A 27,184-nucleotide genomic window follows, 5' to 3' on the forward strand; every position below is an offset into this window, starting at 1 on the left:
ACACATTTCTACAGACTGCCTGTGGAAAGTGACAAATAATTGATCTACATAGAAGCTGAAAGACAACTACTCCAGCCAAGCTCTTAAAATGTCTAGAAAAAACAGGCACACCATTATCACTGACTGACTAGAAGTCCTGCCGTTAGCTAGCTTTTAGTCCTTCAGCCCACAGATCAAACTGGTAATGGGGTCTCCTCCTCTATTCTTATCAAGTTCAGGCTTCAATTTCACCAAAAGTAAAACATACCTCCAGACAGGTCACAGCCCTGTTGGTAAGCTGAGGGCTTTCCTGGACTGAAGGCTTGCAGAAATTAAGGCATGCCTTGTTCTCCTCTCTTACCCCAGAATTTTCCTCATTTTGTCTCTTTACAGACCTGCCACAACCTACTGTCAGAGAAAGGGTACAGCTACATCAGTAGTAGAAATTGCTGTCTGAGAGGTATCAACATCACATTACAGATAACAAGCTCTCGGGAATGATGGTAGAATCCCAAGAGTGGACTGTACAGATTTAATTGTTCATAGAGTTCACTGCCTCCTTTTAAATACCTTTCTTCACTTAGAAGGAGATTTCCAAATATGACTGACAGAACAACTGTAGTCAGAACTTGTACAAAGAAGCAGAGAAGAAGGAGCAATGTTCCTCCAGAGACAGTGCCAGCCAGAACATGCTTCCATATCCTGACAGGTCATCCTCCAGATACAACAGCACATCCCTCACCAGCTTCCTTTGGGAGCATGTGCTGATCACTGTTGGAGTTTCACCCTGGCCTGGGGTAGTAACAAAAATGCTCCTGTACCTCTGCACCTCAGACCTGACATGGGACAGGGAAGTGACAGGACAGAAGCCCAATTAACTGAGTATTCAGGGAGGCAATCTTTAGGCCACTGCTAGAGATTACATGACAGTACATAAAAAACACTGTATAACTAAAACCAGCACTAGCTGAAATCAATCTTTTCAGGACCTACAGTCCTCCAACATTACAAATATCATGTACTGTAAGCATTTACAAAACATGTAGCTGTGTAACCCTGGGCTGCATTACAATGAACATATATAAGGATGACATTTTCATTTTAGAAGCTTTTTCCTTCTAGAAAAATGAGGGATTTTTGTACCTGCACTATAGACTTAATGTTACATTAACATACTATTTATCAGCCCTACAGGTATAGCATTTCTTTTTGCTTTAGTTACTTTTGGTTTTCTGTTCTTCAGTTTTTCCTTATTTTATGATCTTAGCATGCAGCACAACTTTCTTAAGCTGAGATAGGCAGTATTTTGCAGAAATAAATGCAGATTTTATAAGCATGCTGAGCATTCATACTCTCTGCTGACTAAAATTACAGTTTTTTTAAAAAAAACTAAGTATCTGGTAGATAATATAATTTATTTTTATTCTCTTCTGATGTTAAAAAAAAAAAAAAAGCTGTACAGAAATGCATCTTCTGTATCTTCAAAATTTCTCAAAATGTTACACTTTCAAAACTGGTGCAGATTTGGCATTTCAGCTGAAGGGCCAGCAGTATCACTATAGGTTTTGGCTGAACAAAGTCCTCAGTTTGGCTGTCATCATCATAACTAGAGCTACCAGCCTGAGGCCCCTGCTGGCAAGGAACCAGGCCAGGCACAATGATTCAGACTGAGATATAGGAACCACCAGGCCAATTTCTCTTGAAAGAGCTCCTGTATTTCATGTGGGCTGAAAACCAGGAAACTGAAATACTATGTTCCCGCTGTTTTCAGAAAGTGAGCCAAAGTCCTAAAAGTCTGTGTCAAAGCTGCACCTAAGCTTTGACAGATGCGTTCTTGGGAAAAGTAATACTGATGCCATGTAAGCAAAAGCACCTTTACTCTACTTTCATTTTTGTGCTAAGAACAGAAACTGCCTCTGTTGGTCTATGGGAGCAATGTGTGACCCGACACTGTCACCTGTCAGTCTGCCATCACATGCCAGCCAGGGCGTGGTGCATGCTAGAGACACGGGCTAGGGAGGCATCCATGCTCCAGCAGACTCAAGGTACAACCCCACTGCACTGTGCTCAGTACGTTTCATTTTAACAAAAATTCTAAGGGATTGGCAAGAGTTTAGGTAACAGACCCAAAACACAGATTTAAAAATCACAGGGAAAATGTGCAGTGAGACTCCAGTGCTGAGCAAAAGATGGCTCTACACACAACTACAGGGGCAGCCATTCTTACTTCAAAGGAAATTTTACTTATTTTTTGTCTGCAGCATCCTCATTGTGCAAGTTTCCCTTCATCTCTCTCTCCCTTTAATACCTACCACTGTAATAAGAATTTTATATTAGGAAACCTTCCCAGCAAAAACTTGTGAGAAAACAAATAATCATAACAAATGCATCACCAGCAACAGACCAGGAAAAATTGACTAGGTGGAAGTTAAGACATCAAATACCAACTCCATCAGCCAAGAGAGCTATCTACCAAATGTAACTGTCCCAGAAATAATGAATTTCAGGCCTCATCACATCCCTGCAGACCCTGAATTGATTTTATCTGGAAATAACCCACTACCCAGCAGCTAAGGCAGAGAGACCTTTCTGTGAGTGCAGAAGGATCACAACAGGTTGAGTTGGAAATTAACAATCTAAGCAGAAAAGAGTTCCTGCAGTTGAGCTTGCATGATGTTGATAAAGACGATGTGACACTAAACATTAGGAGTAAACAAAAAACCCTGTAGATTATTTTATATTCATTTGAAAAGGCAGATATTTTTAGGATAGAAGCCAAATGTGACCAATATACAAGAATAGAAATGTGGATAAGAACAAATAGTTCCATTTTCATGGACTGGCATGACATGAATGTGACCAAGTGCCAGTTACCAGCCTGTCTTCTCTTTCAGGATGAAAATGTACAGAATTATACCACAACATCAAAATATGCAGTGTAATGTGTCTCTTCAAGATTTGAAACACTGGGCCTCATCCCATCTGACAACTCAATGATGTTTAATCAGGTTAAACCAGATTACCAGGCACTGTATACCATCTTGTCCATCGGCACATAGCAACTCTGTCTCATTAAGTCTTGTGCTAAGCCTCTCCCTTGGGTGTGCATCAGTTACCCAGCAGTTCTCAAAACACATTTGTAGAGGTCACATAGAGTCAAACCAGCTTGCTTGACTTTACAATGCTTATCCAAACAAGCTGGAAAGAGGAAGAAAATAACGACCCACTTCATTAATTTCACATCACTGCATCCAATGTGAAGCATTGGAGAGCACAGATGACAGACCTGGCCAAAATGCAACCTGCAGGCCAAACGCCTCTCAGCTCTGTAACAAAATCTCTATCTGACTTGTTATTAGATAAATATTAGAGAAACTTTCAGAAACCAGATATCCTGGTAGGTTTTGTCCACCCTGTACTAGCTGGGTGCTGCCCTTAGCCTTGCAATGGGAAGCCAACAGAGAGCTTGGTGGGACAAGGCTGTCAAAGAGATGGTGTTCCCCAACCAGACACATTTGAGCTGTAAAGAACTTAGTTTTGCAACAAGCCATGTCAGGTGCTCTGTCACTGCTCTGTAAATAAAGCACTGGTTATTGTCAGGATGTACTGTCAGTAGACACCAGACACCAGTGCACTATCACACTTGACAGACAAATTTATTAGATCAATAAATAGTGCAAGTGTCAGCAGCAGGTCTGGAGGGCAGAAGGGTTCAGAGAGATTTCAGACTGCATTCTAAGAATTGCATGTAGCTGCTATACCTAAGAGAAGCCAATCTTTTAATTTTGAAGATGGGCAGACCAGGACGTCGGTCAGATGGTTTCCAGGCGGCTCAGCAGCAGTTGTCCTGGAGTTCAGTATAAAGACATCAGAAGCTAAGATGACACTTTATCGATGCAGACGAACAGACATTCAAAAAGCATGCATGCTGGTCAACAACACAAAGTTCAGGATTTTGAGCAAACCCTAGCTTCACAAACCTCATTTCAGGACCTGTCACACACTGGCCAGCCAGCACTCAGAGGGAACACTGCATTCCTGGGACACCCTGTTCCTGTTGGAACAGGATGAAAAAATATTTCATCTAGTGTATACTCTATAAATCAGGCAAGGGACCTTCTTTGTTTGATTTTTAGCAGGGAATAATGTTTAGAAACATTTATTTTTATATATAGCTTCAGTGGCAAGTCACAGTGGCTTTTAGGTAGCATGTGAAAAATAAACTTTTACTTCAGCTTTCTGGATGTGGAAAAGAGTGACAGATGCATCTCTTCCAGAGACCATTGGAACTGAAAGCTTTTAAACTGGGAAGACAGTAAGTCCTGAGATTATATGGTTATTCTGTACTTTTGTGCTGATTTTGACAGGGATAAAGTTCATTTTCTGCACAGTAGCTAGCAGGGGGCTGTGTATTGGGTTTGTGCTGAAAACAGTATTGATAACACAGGGATGTTTTGGTTATTGCTGGGCAGCACTTGCAGAATCAAGGCCTTTTCTTTTTCTCACCCAACTCCACCAGCCAGGAGCCTGGGAGTGCACAAGAGGTTGGACAGGCACACAGATTGGACAGCTCACCCAGACTAGACAGTGACCACAGAGATATTTCATGCCATAAGCTTGGCATATAAAGCTAGGAAAAAGAAGGACAGGGGGGACGTAAGGAATGATGATATTTGTCTTCCCAAGTATTCATCAGGTATAATGGAGCCCTCCCTTTTTCTCTGGGCATGGCTGAACACCCGCCTGCTGAAAGAAAATGGTGGATGAATTCCCTGTTTGGCTTTGCTTGTGTGCATGGTTTTAGCTTTACTTATTAAACTGTCTTAATCTCAACCCACAAGTTTTCTCACTTTTACTTGTCTGATTCTCTCCCCCAACCTGATGTGGGAGGGAAGTGAGCAAGTGGCTGTGAGCAATTTATTTGTTAACTGGGTTTAAACTGCAACCTTAAAAGTACAGAATGGGAGGGAGAGTGACAGACACATGGTAATTGTAATGGCACAAAACAGTAGTACTGGCCAGAACTGCATTGCCCAAACAAATTCATATGATAAATCCCACACTTGCAAGGATTCGCAAGTCCCTATCTGCAAAGTACAGACCAGGAACTACACAGCAGAGGAAACCACCAGAAATGCTGTACCACACTTGCTACATCCCACTTCTGAGACCACTGTCAACATTTCCATGCCTGTGGAAAAATCTTATATACTCAGTCACAACAACTGTGCATGTAGACCCCTGAATACTCAAGACCCCCAAAACCACAAGGTTTCACTATTGAGCTCCAGCAGTTAGAAAAGAACTAAAGCCCTGAAGCACAGATTCAGAGTACTTTTTAAATGCCAGTGTTAAAGCCCTTTGTGAAAATTTTCTAATTCTTCCACATTGAAGGAAACTGTTTCCTAAGTTTACTATCACTGCTGCCCAAAATACCATCATATCCCAAGACAACTGGGTTGGACCAGAGAAACTGTTTGGATTCTGCATGGTTCATGTCCATGCAAACATGCATGTATCTGCAAATTCCACTCTTCCACTATTATCATAGAGTTTCCAAAAAACATTTTGGCGTATTGTTTTGTCTGGTAATAACTTTTTCAAACTTGCTACTTTGACTACTAGGCCTGCAAAAAAAAACAAATAAAGATGGCCATTCTTGTCACATTTGTTGAGTCGCTTATATGAAAACACCAACAATAAGTAGGGAATGCAACAAGCCCATATCAACTTGTATGGACAGTTTTTTGCCCCACCACAAAGGTTTGAAGCCAAAAAAAAACCAACCAATAAAAACCAAACCAAAACCAACCAAACCCAGAATGCAGCGCAAACACTCCCACAATAAGAGAAACGTTTTTCTTGCCACTGAGAGATAATTTGAGTCTGTAGATCTCAAAGAGCTTTTCTGTTCATAAGACATTTATGGTGCACTCAACTTTTTACAAACACTAAGTGCAACAAGGAACCGAGGCTGTGTTTGCATCAACTCTAAATAACTTATAGCTTGATATATTAGAAATCTCAGAAGTGCTTCAGTGCTAGCACAAACCTGGCAACAACCTATCCTTACCTGCTGCCAAAATGAACTGTGCAAGTATTTCACTGAAGTTCTTTCCACCTTCCCAAACAATTCATATGCTTGTCTCACACAATCAGATGCCAAGATGGGAATTGCTAACTCCAGGTGCCAAGAGGAAACAACACCTTGAGCAAGTGAGTTCGTTATCCAGCTTTCACTTAAATGCTAAGAAGAACTGCATTTCAACAGGTCCCAGGTTACTTATAACACATCTCCAGGCAGGAACATGGGAGTAAGGGGAGGGAAACACACAAGAGAACTTCTTCCAGGCAGGAAACAGAAATGGGCAAACACATTCCAGAGTTCTGTGGCAGGCAGATGGGGCACAACATATACACAAACAAATCTCTGGCATTGGATCAATGCAGCTACAAGCTCATAAGAAGTCTTGCAGTACTTGATGATGGTCTAGCATCTCCCCTGGCTGCTAGCCAGCTGGTCTGCCTTAATAACTGATTTCAAAAGCTATCAAAAGCCCAGGACCACTCTACCTGCTCACTTACACATTTGCAAAGTCCTGTGAGCCTGCAGACTTCCTTCTCTGAAAGTTCCCCAGGGTACCATGTAGTAGTGCAACCATTATGTCAGGCTCTTCAGAGCTCATTAATTGAGTATAATTGTGTCTATGACGTGAAAAAACATCCTGATATGAAAAACACATGCTGTGGCACGGCATCAGACCCTCACAGATTGCTTTCCTTACACAAATAACTTAATTGATCATAGCTGCTTTGACAGAGATGTTTCTTTGCAGAACACCTGGACTTTACACAAGATGAGCATCTCCTCACTGCAGCTTAGTGTCGAGAGCAGGCTACAAAACCATCCTCGGAGAAGGTCCTGCGGCTTTACAGCGCCTGTAACTTCACACCCACCCGTGCAGCTCTGGCTCTGCTGTCCCCGGGGAGCATCGCTCCCCGCAGCTCCCAGCCCGGGCTAGGCACAAACACCGCCCAATTCCTCCATAAACCTCACCTATCCAGTGAAAGTAAATTAAAAACCCAACCGTCCTCAGCGCCTACAACCGAGCTCCTCAGTCCCTCCACCGCTTCCCCCTCGTCCCCGGGCCATTCCCGTGCCCGGGGGCGGGAGAACACCCCGGGATGCTCCGGGAGGAGCGGCGTTTTCATCGCGGCAGGAGCGGAGCCGCCCGCCTGCCCCAGCCCGCGTCTCCTACCGACGGCGCTCGGGGACACGTCGGGGGAGGAGGGGGGGGGGGGGGTAGGAGGAGGAGAACGACGAGGAGGAGGAGGAGAAGAGGACGGGGGGGGAGGGGGGTGCGGGGGGCAGGATAAGAGGATGGCCCGGGATGACACAGCAGCGGCCCCGGGCCCGCCGGGGATGGCGGCAGCGCCCAGAACACCCCGTTATATAACAGCGGCACCGCCGCGCCCGCAGCGCCGATACCCGGGGGCGTGTACGCGACCCCCTCGGCACCGGGGTCATTTCAAGCCGGGCACAGCGCGGCCCTGCCCGCCCGCCCCTCACCAGCGGCTGCATCTCGGCGCGCACGGCGGGCACCTGGAACCGGTCTATCTCCTCCATCATCTTGGCGGCGGCACCGAGTGTGGCGGGCGGCGCGCGGAGAGCAGGGCGGGCGCGCGCGGGCGGCTCCTCAGACGCCGAGAGGGGACAGCGACGCCGACAATGACAACGACACCGCCCGCGGCTGCGGCTGCCTCATCGCCGCCGCCGCCGTGACTCAGCCGCGCCGCTTCCGGGTCCGGCCGCCGCCCCGCCCCTTATGAATATTCATGAGGGCGGGGCACTGGGCCTCGCGCGGGGCCCGGATGCTGGGGTCCGGTGCCCCGCCCTTTTGAATATTCATCTTGGTCGGAGCGCTGTCCTCGGTGACTGAGTTGTGGTCTCCCTGCGCCCCCGCCTTTTTTGAATAGTCATTCGAGGGCGCGACCGCTACAACGAGTTTTGTGCCTGGTCACTCCATTCCCCGAGGCCTGCCCCGTCACTGAATATTTATGAAGTGGAAAGGGCCTCGATCACCGGGTGGAGGCCCAGCCGCTCCGTTTCCCGTGACCCCGCCCCTATTTGAATATTCATCAAGGGGCGGGGTCCGCTGTCGCTCTCTCCGGGCCGCGGTGCTCTGTTTGCAGCGGCAGCTGGGATGTACCATTTCCTCCCTCGAGGGGAAAGCGGGGGGCTTGAGGGTACGGCCGGATCCATCCGCAACTTCCGGCGCGTTGCCATGGCTGCCGCCATCAACTTCCGGCGTGCCGGGTGGGCGCGGGATTGCAGCGAGGACAGTCCGCTGGCTGCCGTGAGGGACGGCCATGCCTCCCAAAGCGGCCGACAAGCGCCGGCAGGTAAGGGCTTGCCGCACGCCCCTCGTGGCAGTGCCGTGGTAACGTCACCACACGCGCCATTACGTCACACCCGAATGGCGTCACTGCGGCGCCTCGCAGGAGGTGGCGGCCCACCAGAGGGAAGGTCGCCGTGCAGCCCCGGTGTGACCCTGTTACCCTCGGCTCCTTCTCTGAGCTCCATTCCAGATGTGACATCGGCAGTAGCGTCACCGTTCCCCAGACCTCCACCCGTGACGTCACGGCGTGCAGCACAGATCTTTTCCTCTGGGTTCACAGAACCACAGAATCATAAGGGCTGGAGATCACCCAGTCCAATCTCCCTGCCAAGACAGGGTCACCTGGAGCAGTGACAGGAACACATCCAGGTGGGGTTGGAATGTCTCCAGAGGGGGAAATTCGGCAACCTCCCTGCACAGCTGTTCCAGTGCTCTGCCACCCTCAGCATAAATTAGTTCTTACTCAAGTTCAAGTGGAGTTTCTTCTGTTTTAGTTTATGGACACTGCTCCTTGTCCTGTCTCTGGGTACCACTGTGAAGAGTCTGGCACTATCTCCTTGTCATGTACACTTGATCTATTTATGTGCATTAATGGAATCCCCTCTCAGTCTTCTCCAGACTGAACAGGGCCAGCAGTGCATGAGGACGTGCAGTGTCTCCTCGTAAAAGAGATGTTTCAGACCCCAATTCATCTTTGTGGCCTCTGCTGGTCCCTCTCCAGTAGCTCCTTGTTTTTCTTGTGCTGAGGAGCCTAGAAGGAGACAGAGCACTCCAGATGTGCCCTCACCAGGGCAGGATCACCTCCCTTGACTTGCTGGCCACCTGATGCACCACAGGATATCATTGGTGGCGCAGGCACACTGTGGGCTCACCTTGTCACCTGCCAATACACCCAGGTCCTACTAAGCAGAGCTGAGCGGTTGAAGTGCTCGCTCAGGTTGCCCTACAGAGCTGTTACCCATGGGGCTGGGTGTGGCAGTGGAGTCAGCACAGCCCCTCTTGTACTTGTGTCCTGGCTGCATCATATTGTGTCATGCTGTCCCTTCAGCTGCCCATGATGCCCTGAGAGTTCTGTGGCATTACACAGCTGTTCAAACCAACCTGTCCCAAAGCTGCAGCACCCCAAACTCTGTTACCATGCTGTACAATCCTGTGAGACTACAAAGTCCTCAGACATTGTCAGGCCATTTCATCACACTTCCAGTATGCAGCACTCCTTCCAAAGCAGGTTCTAATGCACTCAAGGTATCTCCAGCCTGCCCAAGGATTTTCCAGAGACCCTGAGAACACAGGATAAAATCCTTTTTCTTAAAAAAATTTTTAACATTCTTAGTTATACCCAGCTGTGAGTTTTGTCTCTTTTCTTTTGCATTACTATTTGGTCTTTGCTCAGCTCAAGCAATGAAGAGGAGTCATTTGCTACTCTTCCTGGCCCTAAGACTAGTCTGCTGTTGGGTCTTGTCTGTGAGACCTCATTGTAATCATTTGAGCTCTGTGTAGACATGTCTGTATGCATCCTTTTTTAGGATGAAAAACTCAGATTAATTTGAGGAATTCCTGCGTCTTGTCTGCTAGTGGCATATCAAAGTGTTTAATTTAAAAGCAGATGATGGCCTGGCTGAAAAAACCCTTTTGTTAACATGTTTAAATCAATTCCTACGCACTTGATGTTAGACTTGGTGGGAGGAGGGTTAGCAGGCATGTAAGCAAGAGTGAGACGATCGCTGACATTCCTAATTCCTTAATAAGTACTAATAAGTACCAAGATACAAAGGGCTTTATAACATTTTCAAAGGGCAAAAACTCAGAATCAAAACCCACATCCAGTCCTAGATAATAAAGATGTTTATGCTAAAATTGTAAAAACCCCATTAATAATGACACATTCTAAACTGGGGATGAAATGCTTGCTCTGAATTTCAGTTTCTTTTATTTTCAGAATTTCCACATAAATATTTTCAATCATTTTCAGTAGCCATTATCTCAATACTCTAAAATGGAGAGAGTTCAATTGACATATTGTTTGGAACACTTAATGTGCTATACAGGCATTCCTTTTCTTTTAAAGCTCTTGAAACATCATGAACTGTTTAAACTGTGAGGATGTTTGGCTTGTCACATAACTTTCATCACAATAACTTAAAAGGCAATAATTTTAACTTGTCCTGTATTATATTTCCCACGTTTCCCTCAAGCTTGTTAAATCTGATTGCTGTTTCACATAATTTTATCTGCTAGAATATTCTTGCAGTGGAGGAATTGTGTGGTTGGCTGACTCTGAGTCCAGAGGCTTTTGCCTCATTTTCTTTGACTCAGAGTACAGATGACATCTCAGTGGCTTTGGGAGTGTGGGGCATGAATGCCTTTTCACTACTTGCTGCCCAGCCAGGGCCTAAATTTGATATCTACTTGGCCATAGTGGCCACTTTAAAACTAGTTGGTGGATCAAGGCTTAGATTCCCATTATTGACAAGAATTCTTCTGTAGTATTATGCTCATTTCCCCTGTCCCTGTGCTTTTTATTCCTCTTTTTTTTTTTTTGTAGATCTCTTTATTCTGCTCTGCCTCTTAAGTTTTTCATTGCTGACTGCTTTCACTTTGGAAGTTTTCTTCCGGAAATTGTTCTCAAATCTGGGATACTTACCTTACACCTGCTCCCTTTTACCATATATCACTTCCAGCTCCTCCTCTGCTTTCATGACTCTGTGTTCTTCTCATGCTTTGTAACAAATTATTGGTTTTTTTCTTCTCCTTATGTGGGGTTGTCTGCTCTTCTTCTGTGCCTGTCTTGTATCTGTCTTCTTCTCTGACATCAGTTTCTTGTTTTATTTCACTCATTTTTTTCATTATCCAGATGATTTCTGCCTGCAGCTCAGTCTTCAGCCATCTGATGGGTGAAAATATGTCAAAGTTGGGTTGATCATAAAAATTAAAATCTGTGGTGTTCCAGATGAATTACTTGACTTGACCAAGCTTTATTTATAAATGCCTGTAGGCTTTCATATGTTTGTGTACATGTTGTGGTTTGGAATGGGAGGAAAATCTGGGGAAGAGATGCAAAGCTTCACTACATTAATAATAAATTTCAGTGTTTCAATGTTCAAAGTCTTAAAATAGTGCTGTATGTCTGGATCTTTGTGCTTCCAATGCAGCTTTGGAAAGAACACCTATGTATGGTCTGTACTTCAATAAGTACAGACTTATTGCAGCAGACTTATGCTGCTATAATACAATTCAATAACACCATTCCTTTCATATCTGAAATATGTTATGCACAATTGAGCTCAACAACTTTTTGTAGGGATGTGGAATTATGGAAAGGCATAAGCCAACTTTCCTGCGTCAGACTCAAGGGAATGAATGCATCAGATTCTCATCTTTCCTGTCTTGAGCATGTCAAGCAGGACACTCAGAGTGTTGTGTTAACGGCAGAGATGTGTGACATGTGCATGGGCATGCAGAAAGTATTAGGGCAAGGAACAGGACCCTGTTGGTTTTATGTCAGTCCTGTGTGTGGTCCTGGTTGATGCTAGAAAGTGGCCAGTGATTTTGAGATTGTTCTTTTGGACATGTTTGACAAGTTGGAAGTGTTTGTTTCAGATTTCCATAACTTTGCTATGTGGCTCAAGGAAAATCCTTGAGTCAGCTGTGTTGAGCACCCTGTGCTAATGTGTACCTCTGTGGCTGCAGCCACCTCAAGGAGAAGCAAGATTGCATTATGGTTCCTTAGAAGACCTTGCATATATTTAGCATTTAAAATACAAAACCAGATTATTCAGTCTTACCAGTTCAGGTTAACCCCACTGCAGTAGTGGATCACTTAAGCAGTGTTAAGAAAAGACCTGAATTAGGATAGAGAGGCATTTCTTGTTACCCTTGTGGTCTTGCACACCCACTGACATGGAAACAGCTTCTTTGCTGTTCAGCAAGTCATAAAAGAAACAAATAGTCCTATTCCCCAAATACAGAAAACAATGAGACAGAGTTTACTTTTTTTTTTTTGTATTTTCTTATTTTCTATTTTTTTCTTCCCCTGAGAAGGCTTTTAAGGTGCTTACTTCTTCTTATACATGCATTAAAATATACGTGGAGTATAAAACAAACATTCCATTTAGTGTCTCTCACAAAGCATTATACAATGTATTGGCAAATAGCTCTTAAATTGGCATCTCTAGTGTGTGCAAATAAATATCTGCTACAGGGCAGGCTGGATGTAACTTTGTTTCCATGCTGTGATTTCTTGCTTCTTATGCCATTTGGTGGTTTACTATGGAGTTTGCTAATATTCAAAACAGGAATAAAAAGCTATCAGGAATCTTATGAAATTGTTTTACAGAAGTGCCAGGCTTTGCTCTCATAATGTCTCCACCTCTTTCTTTCAGAATCCAGCAAGCACATTATTATCTTACAAGTACATTATATTTTCCCCACAATTCTAGTTATCTCTTTGCTGTGCTGTAGAGGAAGTGGAAATGACTGTCTCTGCTCAGGAAGATGAACTAAACTTAACAGGAGCATTCTGTGATTGCTCAGCCTTGTAGCCTGATTGTATTATGGGGACAGCTAGCATGGGGAGCAGAAAGGCTGCAGGGATGTCTCTTTAATGATATTAAAAAAATATAGTCTGGGCTTGTAGTTTGTCCTGATGAGTGTTTCATTAATATGTAATCAATTTTCAGCTCTTGGAAAATTTGCTTAATATGAACTGACACTTCAGCTTGTCAGCTTGTCACTTCAGCTGCTATTGAGTTCTCTGGTATTTTAGGCTGGACCTGTGAGTCCAGATCTACTTATGCTTTAAGCATAAGGAGAAATGTTACATTTCTCAAGGAGTCATTGAATAGTGTTATCTGGCTCCTCACCATACAGTGACCCATTACAAGATCTAGTCTAAAAGGGGCAGTTTAACCTGGCAGTAAGGGAGAAAGATGTACCTGTCATCTGTGTAAGGCTGTAGTTACAGCCCTTATCCTGGATAGCAGCACAACGCATGTGATAGCAATCATTGCATCTCATGATTGGATAGACAGGGCTGGCCTTGGGACTGAACCTGAGGAATAGACACATTTTTCTAGGAGGATTTCTCTGCTCACTAATTCAGGATTCAGCCTGGTTTTAAATGAGCACTGGTTCTTGAGAATAAACCTCTACTTCCTAAGTTGAGGCTGATTTAGTTACCACCAGAATTGCCACAGACAAGTCAGAGGATTTGTGCAGCAAATGATAAAATAATTGAAAAGCAGTGCTCTAGAAAAAGCAGTTCAGAAGGAAACAGATTTGGAAAAAACTTCAGAGCTTTTGATATTCAGTCAAGAATACCGAATAGCAATAGGTACTGATAGTCCTGTCTATTTTGTATAAATTCAGTTAATGAATTTATACAAAATTCATGATCAGCATATACAAAGTTCTGATCAGCCATTAGTGACAGCCATTTGGGAGAGCAATGTGCAAAAAAATGTGGAAAGAGTAAACAAGAAGAACAAGACCTGAATGTATGGTTGAATACGTTTTTTTATTTTCTTCATTGCAGGGTAATCTGGTAAAATTACTAGGGAGTTGAGGGCAAAACTTCTATTAAACATTGCAAGTCTTTTATGGTTGCCCTCGCTATCTTCTTTTAGGTTGCAGAGATATTATACCTCTTATGAAATGCCAGCCTGGTAGGGTTTTCTTTTAAAGCTTCTTTTTAATTTACAGCAAGGGTCTTTAAAAGTTACCAGTAGTTTATTCTTAGTTTTGTTTTCCTAATTTATGACTACTATATATTTAATTTAATTTAATCTATGACATTCTACCCAAAATACAATTGGAAATGCTTTTTGGATAGCTGAGCAGCAGGAAGACTCCCTGCTGAAAGACTTGATTTTGCAGCTATTTGTACCTCTTGGTGGCTTGTCCGCTATAGAAGGAGCTGTGAGAAGGGAAAGGAATATGAAATGGCATTTAAAACATCACTTGTCACCTGTTTCCTCTTTTCATTTTTATTATCCTGTTGGATTATAGTATCTTTGCTGTAGTCTATAGTCAATTTGTCTTGTACCATAGTAGGTGTCTGGCCCAGGGAAGAATTCCTAGGTGCTGCTATAATACACACCCTGGAAGAAAGATCCAGAAAGAAACAGTAACTTGGGTTTTCTATAGCCTTCATTTAAGTACTGCGGCTGTTATAGGCTTCTAATGTCTTTTTGCAGTTGGAAGTGTGGCAATCTGTTAATTTATTTAATGTAAGATAGTCATCAGAATAAAACATGATTAGCCTCCATTAATTCTGACTCTGGCATTTTTCTCTGGAGCACTTGCTTGAGCATCTCCTGGAGTGGTCAGAGTCACAATGGTGACCTGGAGGTGAGAAACTCCTTAATGCCTCCTGCTTGTTCCTTAGTTCCCTAGCAACCATGTCTGCTTTTTTTTTCCCCTAATATAAATTCCTCATGATTATTCACACTCCTTGTTAATTAATATTATTATTAAAGCCAGGGATAGGATCACATTTATTAGGAAGATTTAGGAAGACTGTTGATTTTTTTTTTCCTGTAGCAAAACCATCTCTATTTTATCTAGAATTTGCTAGAATGTAGCTATTTGGATTGATTAGCTCTTTGTTGGATGTCCAGTTTGGGCTATGGATTCCAAAAAGCCCCCACCACTCTTGATGATGAACAATATAAACGAGTAATCTACAGCAACATAATCTGGGAGGACTGAAGTGAGGCAGGAAACCTACAAAAAACAAAGTGTGTGACTGTGGAATTAGGCTGTGTATCATAATGCCTGTGCACGATGGAATGAAATGAATGTTTCCCTGGCAACCTTAATTCTCACATTTTCTAAGTTCTGAATGCTTCTCCCTGAGATGTTAATAATAGTCAGTTAACTTTTTTCCTCCTATAGCTAATGTGATACACAAAAATGTGCTTGAATTTTAAACATGCATATGAAGGCAAGTTATTGTAAATGTCTTACTGGTGAATATACAGTCATTATGTTGATTCACAGTTATAATTATTTTTATTTGTATTGCAGATGTGGTAGTGAATTCTTACCTGTTGTATGAGCACTGTGTGATATGTTTAGGTAGCTGTCAGAGCAAAAGGATTACATTTTTAATCATGGTTTACAGATAATACATTGTTACAGTAAAAAGAATGAGGAAGCCATGGTGGGAGTACACAATCTACCTACGTGATCTTGAGGACTCTTTACACCTAATGTGGCAGAGAGAACTTTTAAGAAAAGGTATGACAAAGGAAAGTGTTCTGGCTTTGGAAAGATTTACAGAGAGTGGGAGCTTGCAAAAAAAAAAGCAGCAAAAGAACAAAGCACAGCTTCAGCAATAAATAAGGACTGCCCTTTTCATCAAGCAGCACAGCAGTATTGTCTGTGCTATTATCTGAATTAGGACACAGAGTAAAAGATTTTGTATTCTTGGCTGACTTAGTTTTGCTCCCCAACCTCCTTCTTGTAATAGTTTTAAACAGATCTACTAGTTTTGATGACCTTCACCTACTGCTAATATTGCCAAAATACTAGGATCTCATCTTTCCTCATCTTTGTGCCACCTTCCAGCCGGGTTCCAAAAGTTTGAGATACTTTGGGATGAACCTTCTGCAGCATAAGTGGCAATAGCAGGAATAATGCTTGCAGAGTAAAGTATGTCTTTTCTTTTTATACTGACTTCAATAGAGTACTGAGTTAAGTGGAGCTAGAGTCTCTACCTTCATTTGCAAGAGTCCAGAATATCCAGCAAAAAAGTAATTCAGCTTTCGTTGTTGAAGTAAGCTTCTGCATTGTAAGGGATGTTTTATCTGGGCAGGAGACAAGAGTTTTGCTGAACAATCCCAGAATAAGCTAGGGACTAACTCCTTCTTAGACTGCTTCAGGTATGATTGTCCTACCTTTGTAGACCACACATGGAAGAAAGCCCCAGACCCACACTGATCTCTGTCTGCTGGCTCCCATCCTCCCACTTCAGTTTTATCATGTTTTTGGCATGGGCTGGGTCCATACAGTGCAGCATTTGACCAAGAATCTGTGTCATAACAAAGTAGTTCTAAAGCATAACTGTTTCAGTTGGATGGAGCTTCTTCAGTTCAAAATACCAGACATAATAATTTTGTGTCATGTCAGTCATGTGCTTGCTCCCTGCTGTAGAGAACTACTTGGCTTAGTTCCAGGGAGCCCCAAAGCAAGCTGTCACAGACAGCAGGTAGAGGCTGGTAGGAAAGCAGGCATGAGGCATAGAGAAGGCTGGTACATCTCACTGACAGATGCAATGAAACCTCTTCCTTGAACAACCTCTCCCAGTCATACACAACAGCCATCCTTTGATAAAGTTAAAAACATGCATAGTGTCAAAGCTAAGACTTTCAGAGCCTGATTCTGTATTTTGCAATAGTCTGTGAACTTCGTTGCACTCAAAATCATGTTTGTGATCAAAGAGAAGGCACAACTTATAAAACTAAAAATTTTGCATCAGTGTGACTGAAATTTTATTCTAAATATTATCATCTGTCCATCTTTAATGTATTCATTAAAGAAAATAAAAGATACTTCTGTGCAAAAAAAAAAAAAATCATTAATTGTGGTACTGCAATTAATGTTGCATGAAAGCTTCCCAGTTTCTACCTCTTTTGTGTTATTGTGTTCACCCTTCTTCCAGTGCTCTGATTTCTAAAGTTTGATGGCTTGATTTTGCTGTTGGTGGTGGTGTTGGTGGGGATGTTTTGATAAGTTATCAGCAACCAGAGACGTTCACTGGGGAGGATTAAGATGTCCATTTTGATGATTTCTTCTTCACCTGGAGTTTCTTATATATGCTAGCTAATATATTTTCATGTTTCCCTTTTTCTGTTGGTCTGGTGCTCCACAATACACCTGATATTACTCTATACGGTGTTTTTTCAGTGTGCTAGATGCTATTTTTTTTTCTTCTTTGCTACCCCTAAACCAGATTTTCTTCAGTTCCCCTGACTGCAGATCTGCAATTCTCTTAACTGGCCAGTGGTTAGATGCTTACAGCTGTGGGGTCTGTGATGCCAAGTATGTGCTCCATGTCTTATCATTCCCACCTGTACTCTTATATGCCACATCCTAAGTCTCCTCAGGTTCTCTCTATCATTCCAGGCCTGTACCACATCATTAAATTCCAGTCATAAACCCATAATAGTAGTGTACAAAGACAAGGGAAGTAAAGCCAACTAGCCACAGATCCCAGGTTGGTTAGAAAAATTGTTCATGTCCTACTCTACAAACTATTTATGGTAGGGGAAGCAGGTCAGGGTTTGTGTTGCACTCATAGCATCTTTTCTTTAGTCTCACTTTTAGATTTTAATACTGTTGCAGATATTTATTCACAGGTGGCTCTTTGGATTGTGTTAATTGAAATCTGTGCAACTGCTAAAACCAATTATCTCAGATCACCTTGGCAATGCCTTTGCTAATGGATAAATGCTTCTGTAGACCCATTTACAAAGGATAATAGTAAGTAGACTTTGTTTCATGTTTAAAATTAAGATCTGATTTTGATTTGGATCTGAATAAAATTCTGCTCTGAAAACGTGTTTAAGTCACATCAATTCACACATAACAAGATCCTTGTCAGAGAGAATCCTTTGTTGCCCATTACCAGGCAATCACACAGGGGAGACAGGCCAGCTGTATCATCCAGTCATCTCAGTAGTGGTTGTGACACGGGACCTCTTAGCCTATCTGCTCTGCAATCATGCCATGGTGGGACTATAAAGGAAATGTTATGACTTTATTTTCTCCACCTGCATCACAAAAATTTGTATTTCGAAGTGAAGCATATTTTCTAAGCATAGAAATGTGTTGTTCTGTTCATTTTTCACGGCTTTTAATATGTATCTTCTGGAATAAAGAAAATCCCTAATACCTTGTTCGTGGTAGGGGGTGTGGTTGGTGACCTCCCTGCTTTGCCATGGGAGGCCACAGATGTGTAGTTTCCCGCCTCCCAAGTTGTCCGTTATCTGTTCTCCCTTCCCCCAGTTTATGTCAATCACTTTGTACCCCTTCCCTTTGTTCTAGAAAGTTCTCGGTTCTTTGTACTCCCATTGGTTCCTCCCCCGAAACCACTTCTTCCCTCTATCCCAGTTGGCCGTTGCCGTGTCACTCCTGCTTGACTCCACCCTCATACCCTCACCCGGTTGGATGCTCTGTACCCTGACCCGCCTTCCCTGTAACTGTTATAAACCCTGCCCCGCCCCTGGTTCGGGGCTCTCAGAGCTGGCTCGCCCTCTGAGTGGCTGTGTCCCTTCACTACCCTCGCCTTCCCTCACCGAAGCCCTCAGAATAAAGCCGCTTGAGAGACTCTCGCCCGGTGGAAGACTCTTCTCTTTACTACCATCAAGCGTTCCCGAAGTTCCCGACCCTGTCGGAGAGACAGAGGAGACGCGTCACTTGTTAGTAACAGCAGTTTTATGTCTTAGCTTGTACAAAGAGAAATAACACAGAGACACTGTCTCACATTTTTGCTGAACTTTGTTCTCCTCTGAAAATACTTATTTTCTGAGTTCTTATTGTCTAGACTTAACAAGTAATGGGGCTTGATGAACAATGCTTTGGGATTCTGCGTCAAAGTCTTTCTGGCTGCTTGATTGTTTAATACCTAGAAAGTAGGTGGTGGAAGTGAATATTTAATTTTCATAATGAGGAGGAGTGTATGAATCTCTGTGGAGGCTTGTGTTCCTGAAAGTGTTCTTAAGACATATAGAAGACAAGAAGAATAGATGTGATAAAGTGGGGCTTTCCAGAAGAAGAAGGAGGAAAACCAGGGGAGAGAAACAAATGGCAGACTTAAAAATAAGCAAGCAGTTGTTCTTTTCATTACTGTGTAGTTGTACTGTGGGAGTCCTTGCTGTGGAAGTTTTGCATGCTAAAAATGTGCATGGATTCCAAAATCACAGAATAAATTTGTGGAGAAAAAGATTCACTGATATGGAATAGAAAGGATAGCATTTCTGGTTCAAGTTCCTGTGGCAAGCTAAGAGGTCATCCTGGAGAGAGTAGAATAGATACTTTCTTTTGAGCAGTGTTGGTGAGAGATACTTGGCTACGTAGACCTTTGATCTGAGCTGAAAGGCATACTCTTAATGTTCTTCTGAAGATGATCAATCAGCCCTTGGGAGCTTGCTCTCCCACCCCTTAGCTTTTCTTCCCTCTTGTCTAGTATCCCCTTCTTTTCTGTCACAAAGTCAAACACTTTTTTCCAAGTAACTCCTCTATATTTTTCATCCATACCATCAAATGTTATTTGTGATTCATCCTGAAACTGTTCTTGCCAAGGTTTCTAGTGTTCTTTCCTTTGCTCGATTTACCAGCTCTCTCTCTTCCTTCAAGGTTCATGGTCCTGTCTGTCCCTCAGCATCCCCTCAAAAGGATCCTCTTCATTTCCTCTCCCACTTTCTGTTAAATTTTCACAAATCTTGGTCAGTGATGCCCTTCTGTTATTCCTTGACTCTGGGTAGGGTAGTCTCCCTCTGTAAGGCACCCTATAAACAACTATTTAATTGTTTTCCTTAAAGCCTGTCATAATGATTTTTCTGTGCTTTTGTGTGTGCAGGGGGGTTGACAGTGGTTTATTTACCAGCTATTCACTAGTGTTTCTTGTGTTTTCTCAGTGCTCATAACTTTGTGGGTGTGGATCTACTGTCTTTGGGCTCCCTGTGCCATGCAAGCACTTTAAAACAGGGACAGCCTTTTAGTGTGTTTGACCAAGGCACTAAAATGTGTGTATGACATTTGGGTTTATCACAGACTACGACAGACAGGTAGTGTTGTACTAGGACAGAGCCCAGCATTTTTGTGTGCTGAAAAATCACTGTCTTATGTTGTAAAAGTGACTGATTTCCTTCAATATTTTATAGACAGAATGCTGGCGTACTCAGCTCTTAAAACACAGCATTGGAGCAAGCATCAAACTTTTATTCTAATTTGGTTAAATTCAGAAATAAAGTGCTTTGAAAGTTTATATTGGATGTCTTCTCACTTTAGGGCCAAGGTGGACCTTCAGGAGGAAAGGCAGGAAAAGCTGGTAAAGCTGGACATAAAAAAAAGGTAAGATTCTGAAGTCTTAAAAGTTTTTTTTCCTTTTTTCAGCTATGAGATGCAAAAAAGAATTAGTCCGAACAATGAGAATTTTTAAAATAAAGTTGGTAAAATATCAATTGATTTAGCAGTAAGAGGTTGCTGTAGTTTCCACTGAGAGGGGAAACACCAGCAAGTTAGGACAAAAAGTATCACCTGGAACAAAAGCACAATTTGGGTAAAATGCAATGTGAAAAAATTAAATTAAGATGTTTGTGATGTGAATTCCAAAATACTAGCTGACTCAGACTGTGAGAAATCTGCCTGCTCAGTTTAGAAAATTTAAAGTATAGCCCATATTCACTTAACAAATAAGTACAAGCTGATAATAACGCATGATAATGTTTTTACTATTGGGCAAATAAATTATTTTAATATCTTGATTTAATCTACCTTCCTCTTATTTAGCTCCATTGGGAAAGATGGAGGATCCATGACAGGAATGGAAGAACAGTCTACATGCCTTTAAACAGGCATATTGATAAACAGCTTTTCACTTTCTTGGGACAAATCACAGTCTCATTAAATGTTCCTCTTTTCACTATTTAAAAATGGAAAGTTATTTACTTTTAAATTAAAATCATATAATAAAAATGTTAAAACCATAATACTTCTTATCTGATTCACTTGGGAAAACAGCTACTGAACTAACTGGCGTCAAATTGTGTATGATAAATGTCCTACAAGCAAGTATTCATGTGGGGAGCATTAAATCACAAACAACTGTTCTGCAGTCATCATCTCTTGTGCATCAGAGTGCCTGACCTTCCTTACAGCTTGCCTCATTTCAGCTCCCTTGGGGAAAGAAAAAAGGCTGCAGCCTGTGACTTTCCCTGAGCTCTTGGAATATGCAAAATTCTCTGTTACTTTTAGCCACTGCACATTTTGACACAGTGTTGTGCTTTTTACCTTTGTGGTACTCTGCACGTAGCAAAGCACTGCTGCGTCCAGCCTCTATGGCTTCAGCTGTAAGCTGTACTTACCCCTTGGACTCATCCTCAGCTTTGTGTGGCTGTGAAGTTAGCAGGCCTGAGAGAACTGTATTTACAGAAATGATTGATTTATTTTAAATCAACTCATTACACATTTTGAACTGAGGGAGAAATTTTGCCTGGAGCAGTTAAGCACTTTAATCAGCAGTTTTGTGTTCTGACAGTTTTTTCTGTAAGGACAATTAATTGAAATTCATTCCTGCAGTGATTAATTTTGTTTTAATGACCTTATATCATGACATGAACCCAGTGCTAGCCCAGGGAAAGCCGCAGTCTGTTGCTCGGAGAATGAAGATATGCTGGCCTTTGCAAGAAATTGGTTAACATTCCTCCAGGAGCCATATCCCTGCAGCTTTGTATTTCAAACTAAATTCTAAGAGTAGCTTATAAAATAACATGTCAGGAGTAATTGCAGGTTCTTGGCTTGTGCCCTTGAGTAGTCCTTAAGTCTTATAATACCCTTGGGTATTATGTGGCAAGGGAAACAGAATTGCCAACTTTTAAACTGAGATTGAAGTGGAATCACTTGAATTTTGTTATTTGAGTTAATCCAGTTTTGTGCCAGGGCAGGAATTTTCTTCAGACTGCAGCTCCTCCAATCCACTGAACTCCTGCTGGCAAGCGTAGCCATATGAAAATCCTCAGATTTTGGCCTGCCATTTGTGTTCTGCTGTGCTCAAAGCAAAGATGGGTGGGGGAATGTTGTTTTTATCTCTGTGTTTTGTGATTCAAGAAGTGCTGCTTTGGCAGGGAGCAAAACTGTCAGTCTGGTTGCATTTCTGAGCTTGTCATTAATGTTCTAGGCTGAGAATGACTTTCCTGAAACAGGAGAGGACTGGTCAACAGGAAGGGCTGCAATCAAGTCCCCAGATCAGCTGGATCTGACTGAAAATGTGAGTAAACCAATGCCTGTCTTGTCATGATGTGTGTATGAAACTCCATAAGCAGAACCAAACCCATTGGTTTTGGAGGAAATTCTGCAAGAGTGAAACTCCAGTACTTGCTGAAGTATAGTGTCTGCAGTACCATATGAAATAGCTTGAACAAGAAAACAGGGAGAATGTGCTATGAAACCCAGTTCTGGGCTTAAAACACTGTAACTGCCTGGAGCTAATCCCAAAGAGAAAATGCGGCTGAGGCTTCACTCAATTAAGGAAAACCCAGAGCCAGCCCTGAGCTTTTCAGGTGGCTGTGTGCAATACAGAGGACAGGAAAGTGTCATACAATTTTATTGCTATTTCTTCTATTGGTTCAGTAGCATTGCAATTGGTCACCCTTCCAACTGCAATTGTTTCTGTCTTCTCACTGTCTTAGAAAGCATTGTTCTCTGTCCTTAAACTAGCACTGTGAGAGGGAACGCTTTATGTATGTCCCCCAACTCAGGCACTAAAAATAGTTAGCAGTATTTTTTTTTTTTGTTCACAGTGGTCAATCCTGCCACTAAGCTTATTGTTTATTTTTGACAGTGAAAATTTTAAAGACACAAGTTGTCTGTATCATCCTATATAATGCAGTTAGCATTTCTCAAGTGCTACCATATCTTAGATAAGAATTAAAATAAAAAAAGCCCATTGAAATACTGTAGTAGGAAGCAGGATGACTGTTATGGATTTCATTCTGAGCAAGGTTGGCCCTAAGCACTGTTCTTGTGGTGGCATCAGCTTTATATGAGGTATCTGCAGTGAACTGAGCATAAACATGATGATTTTATTGCTGTACATTGTATTAGTAGTGAAATTTTATTTACAATACTTTTGTTTCCATGCCAAAGGAATTAGAAAAGGAAGTTATACGTACCTTGACAGCTAATAATCCCCATATTCCCCAGAATATCGTCAGATTCAGCTTTAAAGTAAGTATGACATGACCCATAAAACTGGAATTTTTTGCAATTAATTTGTTTTGTGTTTTCTTTTGGTTTATAACCAGGTAAATTTTCTTTTAATGTGGCTACATTTTATTACATATTTACTGCCAATGGCTCTTAAAGGGCTTGTGTAGAGGGTGAAAGTCTAAAAGCATTGATGCATTTATGTAGGAGTAGGATATCACAATTACAGAACAAGATCTGTTGTGAAGGTGGTTAATGCTGCTAATCTCAGGTAGTTACTTTTCCCATTCTGTGGTGGTTAAAGGACAAAAGGCAAGGCTTTTCTCAGTTTGTAAGAATTATGCCTTGATATCCACACTTGAAGATTGAATTATCGGAGAGCTCAGAAATTTGTTTTATGAAATCACTGACAACCTTTATTCATGATGAGTAGGAGTCAGCAACCGACAGGCAGAAAACATCCAAGAGTCACACCTTCACATTTGTATGTGCAGGGTACACACTGTGTTACCGTGGAGCAGCCTTTTCTCACTACCGTACACAGCCAGTAACACAGGCAGTCACATGGGAAGTGTGGAGTGATGACTTTGCACTGAAAAAAAAGGGCACGGGGACACCTCCTCCAACTCTGGCATTGAATTATTCCTAACTTTAGGGAGGTGTTGTGGTTTAATCCTAGCTGGCCACTAAACCACACACAGCCATTCACTCTGTCTCCCATGGCAGGACAGACGAGAGAATCAGAGGAGTAGAAGTGAGAAAACTCATGGGTTGAGATGAAGACAGTTTAATAGGGAAAGCAAAAGCTATATAAAGCTTTATATAAAGGCATTAGTTCACCACCTGAGGCAGATATTCAACAATCTCTAGGAAAGCAGGGCTCCGTGTCACTTAATGGTTACTTGGTAAGATACACACCATGATTCCAAACATCCCTCCCTGCCCCATTCTTATTCTTCCCCCCAGCATTCTTTTTCCCTAGATTTATATGCTAAGCATGGCACCATATGGTATGGAATACCCTTGGGGTCAGATGTGTGAGTTAGTGATGAGGTGGGGCAGGGAACAGAACTCTGTGCAAGTGTTGCTCAGCAATAAATAAAACGTCCCTGTGTTATCAGCACTGTTTTCAGTACAAATCCAAAATACAGCCCCAAAATACAGTAGATACTGTGAAGAAAATTATCCCTATCAAAACCAACACCTAAGAGAAAATCAAGCAAAATATTTCCAAGTCTGTCTCACCTCTGAGCTACGGTACTTATTTGACTAACCATTACACGACTCCAGAGAAAGAAAATCAGTCTTGTGGAATCAAATAAAGCCCTTCTCTTCCATTTGGATCTAAAGTTTTCTGTATCTGTGTTATATAGACAGGTGTTCAGTAATCCATATCTTCAAATTCTCCACAATGACAGAAGTGAGCTCAGTGCTACGCTATGATTAACATAGTAAGCAAATCAAAGTAAGCAAACTATTGAAGTATCTGTGTTCTTTAGTGGCTTCTGATTGCTTTTAGATGCAGCTCAAAACTAAATTATACAGATTAAGCTGTTCTTCACTGTGAAGACAGTGAGGCACTGGAACAGGTTGCTCAGAAGAATTATGAATTCTGTAACCCTGGGAGTGTTCAAAGCCGAGTTGGATGGGGCTTTAAACAACCTGGAGTAGGGGAAGGTGTCCCTACCCAGGGCAGTGAGGTTGCAACAAGATGTTCTTTAAGATCCTGTCCAGCCTAGACCATTCCAGGATTCTGTGGTTCTGTGATTCTATGATTTTGTTGGGTTTTACTTTTGTAGGAACGAGCATACAAGCTAGTGGACAATATGGATCAAACAGCCATTCACTTCACTTTGAATGGATATTTGATACACAAAGATTCAGATGAAGGCAGACGCCAGAGTATTAGATCAAGCACTGAAGCAGGTAGCTTTATTGTCTCATATCACAATAATTTTCAGATAGGTACTGGTTCCTCTTTCTCAACATGATGGAATGATCATGCTGCATTGCCATAGAATTAAACAGCTCCTACTTTGACTTGCATGTTTGTTGGCAATCAAAATTAGACAAATAATCAGCCAGATGTTTGCTGCAGTCTAGAAAATAGTGTGTGTTTTTGAGTCATTTGAATGCTAACACTAAAATTTTCAGTTATTTAGTGTCTTTTAAATGTCTTTCACTACCTTAGGTTGGACATACATGTCTAAACTACCTAGCCTATTTTGAAAGTTGCAGACATGATTTAAAGTATTAAAGCAGAAATGTTTGGAATCTGGGTGATTGTTCAGGAAACTAACACATGCATGACCAATTCTTACCAAGACATCTACTTTCAGACAATGTGAGATACAAAACCCTGAACTACTTGGACCTTTTATCTGAGCAACTATCTACACTCTTAAGTGTTCGGACAAAAAGATACATTAACCAGAGACTGTAAGCTCAGTTGTTAATAAAGAGTTCTAGGTTTGAATTTTCAGCAGGGAAGGATGTACTGGCTTGTGATTTTATTGTATTTCTGCTGTTTATGAAGGGAGAATTTCTATCACAATGAGTGTTCTGTCAAGGCGGTAACTGCCAGGCACAATGATAACACTGGATAAACTCCTGAGAACAGTTCTTGCTTGGGGCTTCTGAGGGTTATTGACTGCTTTATTTTACACTTAACAAACTTTGTATGATGATTTGAAGTAAGGCAAAGTGCTTAATGGGATCTTCAGTGCCATGAAATCATGGATTTTTGGCACTGCTTTTCGTAGATTCCAGACCAATTAGTTTCAAGTGGTTCTATGTTAGCATGGTTACACAGTCAAGGCCTTGTTTGGAATGTAGACATCCATCATTGTCAAACAAGACTAGTATATTAATTCTGGTCCATATAAATAAGAACAATCATGTTATAAGTTCTGTGTGCCTTGAAGACATTCTTAGTAGTTGTACATAACTAGACAATTCCGGATGATAGAAAGGTCTGGAGCTGAAGGAATTCCCAGAAACAGAGTTACTCAGATCAGAAATGGGTTACAGAAGTTTGCTCTGAGTCAAAATATTTATTTTTTATTTCAGTTCATCCAGAAGTACTGTATCTACATTTCTAGATGAGTTCTAGAAATACCCTTGTGACCTTTTATAGCTTCAAGCAAACAATTGTTCTCTAAAGTGGGGATTTGTTACTATGTTGTCTAATGATACAGCATTAGGAAAGGATACATACATATATATCAATGCTTCAGAAGACATAGGATCTGTAGAATATTGGATAAGATGTCCTAATATGCTGGGCTCATTTATGTATCCTTTCTGTCATCAGAAGAGACTCCTGTTGAGGAGGAAAAGGCTCCTGTGGAGGCTTCTGCTGAGGCAACGGAAGAGGCAGAGACTAAAGATGAAGAATCCACAGAAGATGCTGAGGTAATTCTTTAAAACACCTAAGAACTGTCCATTTTATTTTGAATATTAGCTTTTAAATTACATTACTATAAAATGGGTTTGCTTCTGTAATTGATTATTTTATGTCTGAGATTTCAGTACTGTAGGTGAGAACCTGCAGGTTCTCCTGGGCAGCTCTGGTCCTACTGCCATTTTTCAAATGTAGAAGGTGAGTAGGGGGATCATATCGGATCTGTCTTTATCTAGATATATAAAAATAAAGTATAATCTGCTGGATCTAGAATCTTCCTGGACAGTTTGTCCATTGGTGAAAAACAAAATCTGGAGGGGTGAAAGCAGCAGGCATAACTGAATGAAAGAAGTACTGGCTTGATTTAAAGGCTGATAGGAAAGGAGTAGCCTGTGAATGTTTGTTCTTGTCCACACAGTGTCAGAACCCACAATGTCAGAGTTTCAGGTGAAACTTGTTGTCTGTCAAGGAAATG

The 27,184-nt window shown here is 41.9% G+C and overlaps 2 protein-coding genes and 1 long non-coding RNA gene across 6 annotated transcripts in view; 1 reads left to right on the forward strand and 2 right to left on the reverse strand.

Moving 5' to 3' along the window:
- FAM219A (family with sequence similarity 219 member A) overlaps window positions 1-7,780 on the reverse strand; it is a 92,440-nt gene extending 84,660 nt beyond the window's left edge. For 2 of the 3 annotated variants that reach the window (XM_030258210.4, XM_030258209.4), the window contains exon 1: window positions 7,550-7,764. In XM_030258210.4, coding sequence (XP_030114070.1) covers window positions 7,550-7,609 — 60 coding nt within the window. In that variant the 5' untranslated portion in view covers window positions 7,610-7,764. Of the gene's footprint in view, window positions 1-7,549 lie in introns of all 3 variants that reach the window. The other variant, XM_030258211.4, reaches the window with a different exon arrangement.
- Window positions 7,781-8,203: 423 nt separating this feature from the next.
- DNAI1 (dynein axonemal intermediate chain 1) overlaps window positions 8,204-27,184 on the forward strand; it is a 136,150-nt gene continuing 117,169 nt past the window's right edge. For both annotated transcript variants that reach the window (XM_030258206.4, XM_030258207.4), the window contains exons 1-6: window positions 8,204-8,382; window positions 20,391-20,453; window positions 22,279-22,368; window positions 23,247-23,327; window positions 25,106-25,232; window positions 26,620-26,720. In XM_030258206.4, coding sequence (XP_030114066.4) covers window positions 8,350-8,382; window positions 20,391-20,453; window positions 22,279-22,368; window positions 23,247-23,327; window positions 25,106-25,232; window positions 26,620-26,720 — 495 coding nt within the window. In that variant the 5' untranslated portion in view covers window positions 8,204-8,349. The remainder of the gene's footprint in view (window positions 8,383-20,390; window positions 20,454-22,278; window positions 22,369-23,246; window positions 23,328-25,105; window positions 25,233-26,619; window positions 26,721-27,184) is intronic.
- Window positions 18,416-27,184, reverse strand: part of LOC115491047 (uncharacterized) — a 37,601-nt gene continuing 28,832 nt past the window's right edge. The window contains exon 3 of the long non-coding RNA XR_003957002.4: window positions 18,416-18,768. This is a non-coding gene — a long non-coding RNA (uncharacterized lncRNA). The remainder of the gene's footprint in view (window positions 18,769-27,184) is intronic.

The sequence above is a fragment of the Taeniopygia guttata genome, chromosome Z, assembly GCF_048771995.1.
Source record: "Taeniopygia guttata chromosome Z, bTaeGut7.mat, whole genome shotgun sequence".
Classification (NCBI taxonomy): domain Eukaryota; kingdom Metazoa; phylum Chordata; class Aves; order Passeriformes; family Estrildidae; genus Taeniopygia; species Taeniopygia guttata.